Below are 13,319 nucleotides of genomic sequence, written 5' to 3'. Positions count from 1 at the left end.
TGGTTAAAGTTTTTAAAGTGAAGTGAAAATTAAAGCATTGGTGGTGTCGATTGTATCAATCAATTAATAAATTAATTTTCACCTATTTCCAGGTGGTGCTTCAGGTGTTTATTGAGCAGAAGACGTCGGGTCGGATGTCCCATACACCGTAAAAAGTGCAGTAACACTCCACATCAAAACAGAAGGTCAGTGACGAAGGGAACGATGAGGAAATCAGGCCGAAAAGTCAATTTAAGCTAATGCACGCTGCATTTTAAGTTCATTTACAGTAGATAACGAGTGCATGAAATCATTTGTCAAGTGCAGGCTTCCTGTGATGATTGATGTACCTGTATGTCCCATTGAAATAATTGAAGCACCACTAGTGTTTTCTCCCTTGGATGAATCTCTTCTGCTCGTCTCATTTAAATCCTTTTTTGGCTAAATAAGTGGCAAAATTCACCAGTAAAATTAAAGTCTGGCCACTTAATAGTAAAATTGTCAAATAAAAGGTATCTGAAGCCTCTTTTAAACCGAAAATACAGTATTTATTCAGTAAAATCAAAGACTTTCAAGTTGATATGATAATATATATATAAAAAAAGATTCAAAGCCCTCCTACTTCCTTTTATCATGTTCATCTTCATCCACATTGGTCTCTTCAACATCCCATTATATGCTTCTCTTACGTATGTAAATATTTTTTAACTGGGAACATTTTATCTGACTCCTAGACTCTTGCAGGCCTACCGACCTCGACTACAGAAAGGCATTATTCAAGTCGTTTTTACACAGCATTTGCGGATTAAACTAGAAAAATAAAAGGATAGAAAGGACCATATATCATATGGTGTTAGTCAAGTGTTAGTTTTACATGATGTGATGTTAACATTCAATCACTTTCTCCTCCTCCCATAATCCCTCTATCAAAAGCTTCATATCATATATTAAGTCACAATTAAGGTAAAGAGTCTGTTTTAAGACATACAATACAAATATTGGTTTACACACACATATATGTATACATGTCCAATTTACAAAATCTATCTTTCATGATTAAAAGTTATGCAAGGAAAGCTCTGTACCTCATGAAAGCTTAACGAAATTAATATATAAGCATTGGCCTCGATTGAATACCAGGGTTTGTATGTTCATTAAAAACCTGGAAAAGTCATTTGAATGCAATTTCCAGGCCTGAAAAAAGTTTTTAAAAAGTCACGGAAATTATTTTCACAAATATCTGTACAATGGAATATGTTTAATCAGGGCCTTAATTTCGCCCTGGAATTGCATCTATTGCACAGATTTAGGCAGGTCTTGCGCTTATGATGCTGAAATTTCCCACAAACGTTTATTCACTGTAGCATGTAGGTTAGATGAGTAAATTAATCCATATAGTCAGAATTTCAGATCAAATCAGTTATTTGTACCAATCAGATTTTAAACCATTCTGTACTCGCATGTTCTCTAAAAGAGACGGTTTTCTGTGCACTCTTCACATTCGAAGCGCACACACATAAAGTCACCTCACAAAAAGCTGCCCAGTACAACATTGAGTTATTTTTTACAGCGTATTGCACTTAAATGCCAAATACGCACAAATGTTGTCCAAATGCCTGTCTTGGCGAGGATCCTCATAAACAATGTTGGTTATGACTTTAGTGGAGAAAGAAAACGTGTGTATCAGTATATTAGATCTGTGCATTAGGTCCTAAAGTGACAACAGCCTAATATTCCTGATCCTTCTGTCATTAATGTTAATCAAACAACAGAAGACAAAGAGAAAATCACCCACTGCTCTTGTCTGAATAATTTGTGTTATTTTACAGCAAAGTGTTTTATTATTTACATTTTGATTACTTTACTACATAAAATAAATTCCTAAATGAAATTCTGGCCCTGGTTTAATATATAATATTAGTTAAACAAATTGCAATACTTAGATTACAGTCACATGACGTTATTTTCTCTGCGTCATTTTAAATGTCTGGCACCGTCGCAGCTTGCATTTATCAAAACAAATAGCAAGCAAACAAAGAGCATTAATAGTCATTCATTTTGGTTAAGATATGCTATACATTTTTAACATGGGTTTTTATTATTTTACAATACATACATAGACTTTCAAGGAGCATTAGGTCAAGAATATATGCCTAAAAAGGCATGAGATTTTATAGTAAAAATGTGTATGAACCCTAAAAATATTTATCTAACAAAGGAGTCCACTGGTACTGTAATGAACAGGATTTATACTGGAGTCGCTGCATTGATGATGCTTTATACAGTATTTCCTGTTGGCAATGATTTAGAAATAACATAAAGCAATACAGTATTTAAAATTGTATCATACAACAACTTTCTCCAGTCTGTTCTTGTGACATGTGCACAACTGTAACACCAGGCCCGGTTTTACAGTCATTTCATTGCATTGAATTCAGGTCGCTCAGTAATATCTATCGCAGTGATTCATCTTTATGCAAACATACACGCATTTTATTTAATAGAATCGAGCAAACTTGTGTTTATTATGAAACTGTTGCTTTTTTGTCTGTCTTGCCTACATTTCTTCGTCATAGAGAGTGTTTGTGATTGTCATTTGAGTATCTTTGCAGTTTTCTCGAATAAAACTTCTTGCCACTAAAATATTTGTTCAAAACTGAGAATTTTCTGTTAAGCTTTACAATAAGGTATGGTTTGGTAATATAAGTACCCAGGAAGCATTTATTAATCTTGCATTTAAAAAGACTAAATGTTCTCAAGCAGAACTCAGGACGCTGTTAGTTCTGTGCCAAAAGTTGTTTCCAGTGTTTCCAGTACAAGTGATCACACAGAGCCTCCAAAACCAGGAAGAAAATCATTAATCATCAGTTTGTGAATGTTGAGTTTTCACACTTTTTTTTATTTGGTGAAAAATAATGGTGATTAAAGCTCACAAAAAAATGTCAGCTGTTCTGAGGAGATCTAATTCAAATTTCCCATCGGTCTTGATAAAAAATTATGATAAAGTGTTTTTTGTTTCTGTCTTTGTAGGCAAGGGAAATATGAAATTGTCCAGTGAGTTGAACAAAAATCACGGCAATGCACATTCTGTGGTAAAGAATCGTATGTATTTCCCAGGAGTATTTACCTAGCGCTTATAATACTATCCAAATGGAAAGGTTTATTTTGGTTGATGTTGAGACCCTAAGAAAGGTAGTAACAGAACTGAAACCATCCACTTGTTCTCTTGATCCAATTCCTACCTCTCTTTTTAAATCTATTTCTAATTCAATATCTAATGATATCCTTGAGATAGTAAATCACTCACTACAACTTGGCATTTTTCCGTGTGATCTTAAATTGGCCCTAGTGAAACCTGTACATAAAAAAGGGAATTCAGATATTTCAACTCCTAGTAATTATAGACCCATTTCAAATCTCGCATTTTTGAGTAAAATATTAGAGAAAATTGTATTTAATCAGTTAAGCACATTTTTAAATACACATTCAAAATTAGACATGTTTCAGTCTGGTTTTTAGAAAACATCATAGCACAGAGACCGCTCTTATTAAAGTAGGAAACGACATAAGAATAAACTTAGATAGAAATTGGCCTTCAGTTCTGGTGCTGCTTGACTTGAGCGCTGCGTTTGATACAGTGGATCACCAGATTCTCTTAAATAGATTACGTGAGTATGTTGGCCTATCTGAAACTGTTTAAACTGGTTTTCATCATATCTTAGCGGAAGAACATTTGTAGTATCTATTAATAATACCTTGTCTGAACATTATGAGGTACTGTGTGGAGTCCCTCAGGGATCAATTTTAGGACCACTACTTTTTAATCTATACATGTTACCTCTTGGCTGTATATATTTTTAGTTTTAGTTATATGTAAGTAAGTAAATGTTATTTATATAGCACCTATCACAGATAAAATCACAAAGTGCTTTAAATAGCAAGTGTAACAAATAGTAACAATTAAAACACATCATACAGAAAACATACTAACATAATAGCTCAGTCAACTGAAAGCTTGTCTGAATAGTACTGTCTTTAGCTGTTTAAAAAAAATAAAAAATAAAACAGAATTGGCCACACCTAATGACGAAGGCAGGGCATTCCACAGTTTGGGAGCGACTGCATGAAATGAGCAGTCTCCCCGAGTTTTAAGGCGTGTTTTGGGGACCAACAGGAGGTTTTGACCTGAAGAACGAAGAGTGCGGCCGGAAGAATAAGAGGTCAGCATGTCAGCAAAATATTGGGGTGCCTGTCCATGTAGTGCTCTAAAATTTAAGACTAAAATTTTAAACTCAATTCTATATTTTACTGGAAGCCAGTGGAGATTAACTAAGATGGGAGTAATGTGTGCCGTTCTGTTGGTTCCTGTTATTAGCCTGGCTGCTGCGTTTTGCACCAGTTGGAGACGGCTCAGAGAAAATTTGTTAAAACAGGTAAAAAGAGAATTACAATAATCTAGCCGTGAAGTGATAAAAGCGTGAATGATCAATTCCATGGTAGCTTTAGGTAGTATAGATCTCAGTTTAGAGATATTTCTCAAATGAAAAAAGCAATTTCTGACCATCTGTCTAGAATGACCATCCAGAGACATCGATTGGTCGAACAAAACACCCAGGTTTCTCAGACTCATCTGGACGGACGAGTCCAAGGAACAGAGTTGTTGTTTAATTTGGGGTCGTTTTTGTTCTGGAGCAATGATCAACGTTTCAGTCTTTTTTGTATTCAGTTGTAAATAATTATTATATAATCAGGTCTTAATGCACGACAGGTATTCTAATAAATCGGTTAATTTACCTAACTCTGACTCCTTGAAAGAGCAATACAGCTGAATATCATCAGCATAAAAGTGATAAGACGCATTATTAAAATTACGAATTATTTCACTAAGAGGGCTAATATGCAATAAAAACAAAATTGGACCTAAAATCGAGCCCTGAGGAACTCCATATTAAAGCTGGGTCATGTCTGACAAAATGTTGTTTACGGACACACAAAATGATCTATCACTCAAGTATGAAGTGAACCATTTTAGAACAGACCCTGAAAATCCCATTTCATTACGTAGACGATTTATCAGAACTCCATGATCCAATGTATCAAATGCCGACGATAAGTGCGAAAACCTGACTGAAATTCATCATAAACATTTTTTCCTTCTAGAAATTAAGTCAGCTGCCCCGCCACCACCTTCTCGAGAATTTTACATAGAAAAGGCAATTTAGATATAGGCCTGTAGTTAGTTGGTTCAAAAGAATCCAGATTTGGTTTCTTTAGTATGGGGCTGACAACTGCTTGTTTAAAATTGGTAGGCACGGAACCAGATAAAAGTGATTGGTTAATCAGTCTGAAAACATACGGACCAACTAAATCAAACACTTTTTACAGCAACGAAGTCGGCAATACATCAAGCGGACTTGAAGATGGTTTAACTTTACGCAATAAGCCCTTAAAATCCTCTCCATTGACAGGTGAAAAAGTATCCCAAGAGTATGAGGCAGCTAAACCACAGGATATGGTCTCAAGAAATGGATTTATAGTAGCTCTAATATCTTGCACTTTATTTACAAAAACCTGTAAAAACCTATTACAGTCAGACTTTGAGTGCACAGGCACTTGAGAAGCAAGGGGAGAGACAATCTTAGATATGGTATCAAACAGGACTTTAGGATTTTTCTTGTTCAGGGTTACAAGATTCGAAAAATAAAAATCTATCGTAGCCGAATCGCCGGATGACACTGAGCAAATTGATTCACTTTCAAATTGCATCCAAGACATAAATGACTGGATGTCGCAAAATTTCTTACAACTCAACAAAGATAAAACAGAAGTTTTGATAATTGGATCAAAAGCACAGATAGAAAAAATAACCCCTAAACTAAATATCCTGGGATTAAATCCAAGCAAAATTGCTAAAAATTTAGGTGTTGTCTTTGACTCTGATTTTAATTTTAAAGCGCATGTGTATACTATTACTAAAATAGCATTTTATCATTTAAAGAATATTGCTAAAATAAGACCATTCCTTTCTATGCACAATACAGAAAAATTAATGCATAAATTTATAACTAGCAGGCTTGACTATTGTAATGCCCTCCTCTCTGGTCTACCAAAGACTACAATTAATCAACTACAATTAATACAAAACTCTGCTGCTCGAGTATTGACAAAGACCAAGAAGAGAGAACACATTACAACTATACTAAAATCATTACATTGGCTACCTGTTAGTTTTCGTGTTGATTTTAAAAACCTTTTATTAGTTTTTTAAGGCACTACATGGACTTGCTCCAGACTATCTTTTAAAAATGCTTACAGTATATGAACCTGTAAGGATTCTCAGATCCTCGGATTCTTTACTTTTAACAGTACCACACAGTAGAACTAAAAGATTTGCTAATGCTGCTTTTAGTCGCTACGCTCCTCGTCTCTGGAATAACCTTCCAGAAGAAGTAAGACGTGCTGAAAATATAAATAATTTTAAGTCTAAATTAAAAACATATCTCTTTAGTCTGGCCTTCCTATAATATTACATAATGTTTGTAATTTAATGTTGTTTTATTATTTTAATACATTTTTATACATTTTTATTTTATTTTTGTATTTTACCTGTATTTGTTTAAATGTTTGTGCCTGTAAAGCACTTTGAACTGCATTGATTTGTTTGGAAAAGTGCTATATAAATAACATTTCCTTGCTTGCTTGCTTGCATTTGAGTGCAGCTGCATATAATAGTCCGTTTTAAAGTATGGTGCAGAATCTTTCGAAAAATCCCTTCTTCTTGGGTAAAATGTCTGAGTGCTGTTGTGGAGACGTGTCATCATCGATTTGGATGTTTGTGTTGATGTTCTGTGTTGCAGGAGGCTCATTGTGTGCTGGATCACTGGATGATACAGTGAATTCTGGACTGATTTTGTTTGTAGTTTGAGGCTTGTAATTGACGACAGGTTTCGTTAAGACAGGCCGTATGTATGTGTAATAACCAGTCTTCTCGTTGTCATTTATCTGGATTTTGATGTAATTGTTCTGTGCTGAAGGAGGCTGTTTGTGTGCTGGATCACTGGATGATGGAGGAGTTGCAGTGAATCCTGGACTAACTGTACTTGTAGTTTGAGGCTTGTAATTGACGACAGGTTTTGGTAAGACAGGCTGTATGTATGTGTAATAACCTGTTTTCTTGTTGTCATTTATCTGGATTTTGATGTCATTGTTCTGTGCTGAAGGAGGCTGTTTGTGTGCTGGATCACTGGATGATGGAGGAGTTGCTCTACTTGTAGTTTGAGGTCTGTAATTGACGACAGGTGTTGGTAAGAAAGGCTGTATGTATGTGTAAACACCTGTCTTGTCCTCATCTATCTGTGTTTTGGTGTAATTTCTCTGTGTTTCAGGAGGCTCACTGTCATCTGAATCACTGGATGATGGAGTGACCGCGGTGAAATTTTGTCTGACTGTGTTTGTAGTTGGAGGGCTGTAATTGAAGACAGGTGTTGGTAAGAAAGGCTCTATATATGTATTATAATCCATCTTCTCCAGAAACGTATCTAAACACATCCTCTTGATGATCATGAGAAGGCCTCTGGAGATCCGGTAAGTGGCGTTTGGATCGTAGTTTGAGCGGTCGTGGTGTTGAGTTGCATAAACTCTATGAAACTCCTCCTCATCGTAGAGACTGACAATGATGCGGTCTATGTTGCTGTTGTGCTGGCCAGTAGAGTTGTCTTTTGAGACGTATTTAGGAAGTTCTTCAGCTCCTGGTGAATTTAGATTTCCAACCACATAGTAAGGGAAATCTATGTCTGGGAGAAGTTTATCCCCATATTCGTCATATCTGTTCTCAAAATAGTGAAAACCGAAATCTCCATCGGCTGGGTCACATTCAGAGAGCATGACATTGTCATTGCCAAAAGAAACACAGTCTTTGGCAAACCAGTAGAGGAGACTGAGTCCGTGTCTGGGCCGGGGTCGTCCAAACCCTGAGTCTCTCAGCTGGTATAATTCATTTAATGTTTCCATCATGGTCCTGTACCTTAGGAGGAGAGAGGAATATATAGGCATCTATTAAAATACAAGATAAGAGTTTCATAGAAATATGCTTACTTTAAATGTGTGTGTATATAGTGTATATACTGTGTATATGCAATAAAACTATACTTGAATTGCAAACATTTGACCAGTATTTAAATTGTGAATTTAGGACAGCAATTGAACTATATTTCAATTGAATACAGATAAAAAAAAGCTTTTGCCTTTTTTACATTATACACAGAATTGGAGCATTTAGACATATATCTTAAAGTCTCCATTTACAGCTTATTTTTATTTCATTGCATTGCTAAGCATTTTGTTAGATCGGATGGATTTACATGTCAAACACATCAGATCTGAATCCTGTCAAAAAAAGATCTGTTTCGAAACCAGTAAAACCTGTTAACAGCAAGTCTTGTCTGGTACTCAAAACTCTATTCTATTCTATATTCTATTCTATAAACTCTTCTATTAGCCTGAATTTTTTTTTTCTTTTTTCTGAAGATGATCTGGTTTGATTTTTGTGAAGAGTCTATAAGGAGTTCAAAAAATGTCATGACAGAAAATGTAAAAAGGTATTTTTTTAGTTTTTTTTAGAGTTATTTTCATAAACATGAGATAAACTTTGTTGGCGCTTGTGAGACTGAGTTAGAGACTCCGAAACTACTGTGCTTAATGTTTAGACTGTCCTTTATCAGTGTGCCAAATTTCACAAATGTTTACCAGCTGCCTAAGACTTCAACATCATCCTGTGACATTAAAAACCTTGAAATGGAGACAGTTTATCTCTTACTCTTGAAGACAAACATCCCTTAAAACCACACAATCATAAGATTAAACAACAATTGAAAGGAAATAAGTTATATAAAGTATAAAAATTACAAACAAATAATATGTGTAATATGAATAATATGTATGGTATACATCAAATTACAACTACATATATTATTATAATGATTATAAAATCAAATCTTATATTAAAGAAAACACAAGAGATGTATGGTTGCTCTCTTGAAGTAACACTATTAAGAATCCTCAGATCCTTCAATTAATTATTTGCTTTATCCTTTATGGATATGTTGTTGGTCATTGAATGTTTTTGATTTGATTGGTGAAGTTTAAAATCCTGCCAGTTTCACTGCACAAGGACAGTTTGCAAAATAAACCCTGACAGGGATATTCTGCCTCATGTCAGGCTGTTGACTTTACATTAAAGTCTACAAAATGAGACAGTGAGTGACTTTATCCTGCTTATTACACACAGACTTCCCAAATAATACTGAAATACTGTGTTAAAATTATTTTAGCCTATGTACATTCCTAAAAATTCTTTAAAATATTGACATTACAATATAAAAAAACAATCGGCTTAACAAGAGAAGGCAGTAATCAGTCATTTATTATTATTATGGTCATTAATCTGTTTGTCTGCCTCTTTTAGCATCTCTTACTAGCTGTTCAAGTGATCTTTTTCTTTTTGTTCCATAATCTTGTTTAAAATATCACCAATTGGAAAGAGAAGAGGTACAGCAACTTTACTACGTCAGCATATTGTTAGGAAATCTTAAACCGCTCCATCGAATTCGGTAATCAACTCTCAGGTCTGTTACCAAGTAGTCAGTCAGCTGTGAAGTAAACGCTAGAGATTAAAATGGAGAAACAAAATAGGTGTGCTTTTAATTAAGTGCAGCAGAAAGAGATGTTCTGCCTATATATTTCATGGGATTATTTATAATTATTTGTAATTATTTATTAGTATTTTGTCATCGAAGTGCACCACCATCAAGTCTTTCCACCATCAAAAGTCTCTGTTCTTCATCTTGTATCATCAATACATGTGATGCCATTCTCAGACAGGGCTATTGTTATGTGATTTTTACATTTGGCTTTCAAATAATTTTGAAGTTAGGATAGCATTGGGGTTGTCCTAAAGTTAAGACAGTTTTTAGTTTTTAGTTTTTTTTGTCAAGTTAGGATGCTTCTACAATACCCCGTTTCTATCCGTATTTGAGATAAGATAATGCACTTAAGAAATGTCATTCTGTAAAAGCTTTTGTCCTAAATGAGGTCCTAACCAAAATTGCAATGGTTACCAAACAGATTTCTGTAATATAGTCCCCTGTTTTTTTTTCTGATGATTTAAGATTCTCTGGTTGTCAATCTAACATTCCACAAGCAACACATTGACTTAAATATTGTGCGCATACAGCAGAAATGAAGATTGAATCAGTTATATAGAGTATTTTGTGTGCACTGTATATTCAAGCAAATTCAAGCAAAAAAAAAATAAAAAATCACTTTTGTTTAAAAGAGAAATTTTTATTTCTCAAGTGGAATAGAGAGAAAATGAAATCATACCTCTTTGGTGTCTGTCATATATTAAACCTTCAGTTTGTTTCTTGCTGTAGAAGAACAGATAAGCTGTAAGACTCGCTCACTATCTGAGAAAGACTGAACAGGACGGCGATGTGGGCGTGTCGTTTCTATGGAGAAGTTAACGTCACACTTTGACTTCTGCATGTGTTTCTACACTGATACTGGATCGTCCTCAGCACACTGAACTTGAAGATGTTTCTCTTATTGAACCTGGCTGAATGAACTCATTATTCATAGACGTGACCGGAGCTCAGTGTGTCGAATAAGGAAAACATTTAAAATGTGTTGGTGAGGATCTAGAAACAGTTTGAAACCCCTGGATTACTGGGACACAATCTGTTCATAAATACCCAAGACATTTGCTCACCTGTCCCTTACGAAAGGAAAATATATTTACCAATATATTACTTGAAATATATTGTAATATATTATTTTTCCAATATATTATATATTGGAAATACATGGAATAATATATTAATGATACATATATTATGCAATATATTATTTATTCATGTAATATATTGCTATATATTGCAAAATATACAAAAAATTGCCGCTTTCCATATATTGCAATATATTGAACATGAATATATATGTGTTTATATATCGTAAAATATATGCAATATTATATTTATAAATATCCAACATAATGTATTCCGATTTATATGGGAAAATGTATTGATAATATATATAAAGATATAGTGTAACATGTATGTTTAATATATGGTAGAATATATTTTAAATATATGTACAATTATATGGAAATATGTAACATCTAAAATATATGAATACTTAATAAATATGCAACCTGCAATATATGTGCAAACATTTAAACCACTTAATATCGTGTTCAAAGTCATTATTATTAAAATATAGTAATTATAGTCTACTCTTAATGGTCTTCAGCCAATCGTCAACATAACCACAGGCTCTACTCTTCAGCACAATGGTGACCCCAAAAACTCAGACATACCAGAAAACATTTTAAATTCTAATATAATAGAACATTAAACACTAAAAGATCTCCCACGATATTAATATTAGTTTTCCTTTATTCAAAATACAGTTTTTACATAAAATTTTCTATATTTTCTTGAGCTCTAACACATCCTTTTTAATGTTTAATTCAACAATATACCAATATAACCATTAGTATAACTCGTTCTAGTTCATAACTACAACAATACACCAATATAAAACTTTGTCAACAGATATAAAAAATACAAATAAATAATACAAATAAATAATAAACACTCAGATTTGTCACTCTTCCAAAATTCTTACTCCATCCATTCATAGTCCGCAATTTTGTTAATCAGTGAAAGCACCTTTGGACTGACTGCCAGTCGCTTTCTTGATGCGCTCTTTTCTACTTTTGATCCCTTCCCTGGGTTTATCTTGAAAAGGCATCTGTCGAATAAAAAAAAGGAATAAAAAAGAAGTCTCATACTGTATAATATGCTCTTAAAGGTTGTATCAGCGATTGTGGGTGACGTCACTTCTGTTTGTGTATGAAGCGAGATCCCAAACAAACCAAGTTAGCTCGCTCCTCCCTCCCGGCCATTTCGTGCACAATGAAAAAAACGATCATCCACGCGCATGTATATAAAATCTGCAGTCGAGCCATGTCATATCATACAGCGAGTTTTGCTGGTGCTTCACTGGAAGCAGCAGTATGATAAAACGTACCAGAATCAGTCATATAGCTACAGATCTAACGTTATGGGGAAAACTCATGGTAACAACAGCTATCTGGAATAATATTATAACAGCTTATTATTATTATTCGGCTAACGTTAGTCCTGAACGTAGGCTAGTGTTATTGCTAATAGTACAATGTTATGGCTACACATCAAAGTGGACACATATAACAAACGCAACTCACACACTAAATCCCTACAATCTAATATTCGCTAGAGCTATCCAAGTTTAGTCGAGCTTCACACTTATTTTTTAAAGAATTATATTTTCACACACAGTTCACATACAAAAAAGTCAGCACTAGAAACTACTCACCTGTCCAGAAGAAACAGTGCAACCTCGGCGTCCGATTTAAAATGTATTAATTCTTTGAGTTCTCTCCACCGTTCAAAAGCCTTCCCAATTATTATTCGTTTCTTTGACGAAAAACTACGGTATTCCCTCGCCCTAATCCTCCTCCTCTTCTTGGGGATTGCCTCTTCCATGTTAAATGTATCTGGTCCGTTGATAGCATAGGGTTGATGGACGTTGGCTTATTCTTCAGCTCCGACTTCGCGTGCAGGCGCCGTGCACGAGCGCAAAAACAAACAACACCCGCCCCTGTCGGTGATTGGTTGGAAGTTGGAACACTGTTTATTTTGATTTTGTGTGGTGGTTGTACCCATTTGTTTTTATGTGCAGATCTCAGAGCCTAGGCTGCCTACAGAGACGCGTTTCTTTGACAGCCTGCTTATGGTTCGGACAGCTAGCGGACCGTTAAGAAAGATTAGATGAATGTGATCATTTTTGTTTGGGGCTGAAATCGCTGATACAACCTTTAATATATTAGCAATAAAAGTAGCAGAATAGTGGGAATTTGCACAGGGGATGCTTCTAGTGAACATTGGCAACAAAGATTTGCATGTGAGAGGGTGTTGTGTGTGAGAGACTGTATGTTGTGAGTGTATGTGTATGTTGAGAGCGTGTGTGAGTGTGAGGATGCGTGAGAGAGTGAGTGTGAGGATGTGTGTGAGAGTGTGTGTGAGAGTATGTGAGGATGCGTGAGAGAGTGAGTGTGAGGATGTGTGTGAGAGTGTGTGTGAGAGTATGTGAGGATGCGTGTGTGAGAGTATGTGAGGATGTGTGAGGTGTGAGGATGCGTGTGTGAGAGTGTATGTGAGGATGTGTGTGAGAGTGTATGTGAGGATGAGTGTGAGAGTGTGTGTGAGAGTATGTGAGGATGTGTGAGGTGTGAGGATGCG

At 35.0% G+C, this 13,319-nt stretch overlaps 1 protein-coding gene across 1 annotated transcript; it reads right to left on the bottom strand.

The window, feature by feature from the left end:
• Positions 1–3,402: 3,402 nt before the first annotated feature.
• On the bottom strand, positions 3,403–10,415 carry LOC143752298 (uncharacterized). The gene is made up of 2 exons (XM_077245425.1): positions 10,360–10,415; positions 3,403–8,002 (listed from the first exon to the last, which is right to left on the bottom strand). The coding sequence occupies exon 2, from the start codon at positions 7,990–7,992 to the stop codon at positions 6,718–6,720; it is 1,275 nt and encodes a 424-aa protein (XP_077101540.1). The 5' UTR covers positions 7,993–8,002; positions 10,360–10,415; the 3' UTR covers positions 3,403–6,717.
• Positions 10,416–13,319: the final 2,904 nt, after the last annotated feature.

This window comes from Siphateles boraxobius, unplaced genomic scaffold (assembly GCF_051911475.1).
Source record: "Siphateles boraxobius isolate OS27281-9 unplaced genomic scaffold, OSU_SipBor_1 260, whole genome shotgun sequence".
Lineage (NCBI taxonomy): Eukaryota > Metazoa > Chordata > Actinopteri > Cypriniformes > Leuciscidae > Siphateles > Siphateles boraxobius.
The sequence above is the reverse complement of the archived record's forward strand: the minus strand, read 5'-3'. Positions and strand labels throughout refer to the sequence as shown.

What these genes read in the sequence shown, in the direction of transcription:
- LOC143752298 (XM_077245425.1), bottom strand. Translation starts at nt 7,992, where the DNA reads ATGATGGAAACATTAAATGAATTATACCAGCTGAGAGACTCAGGGTTT.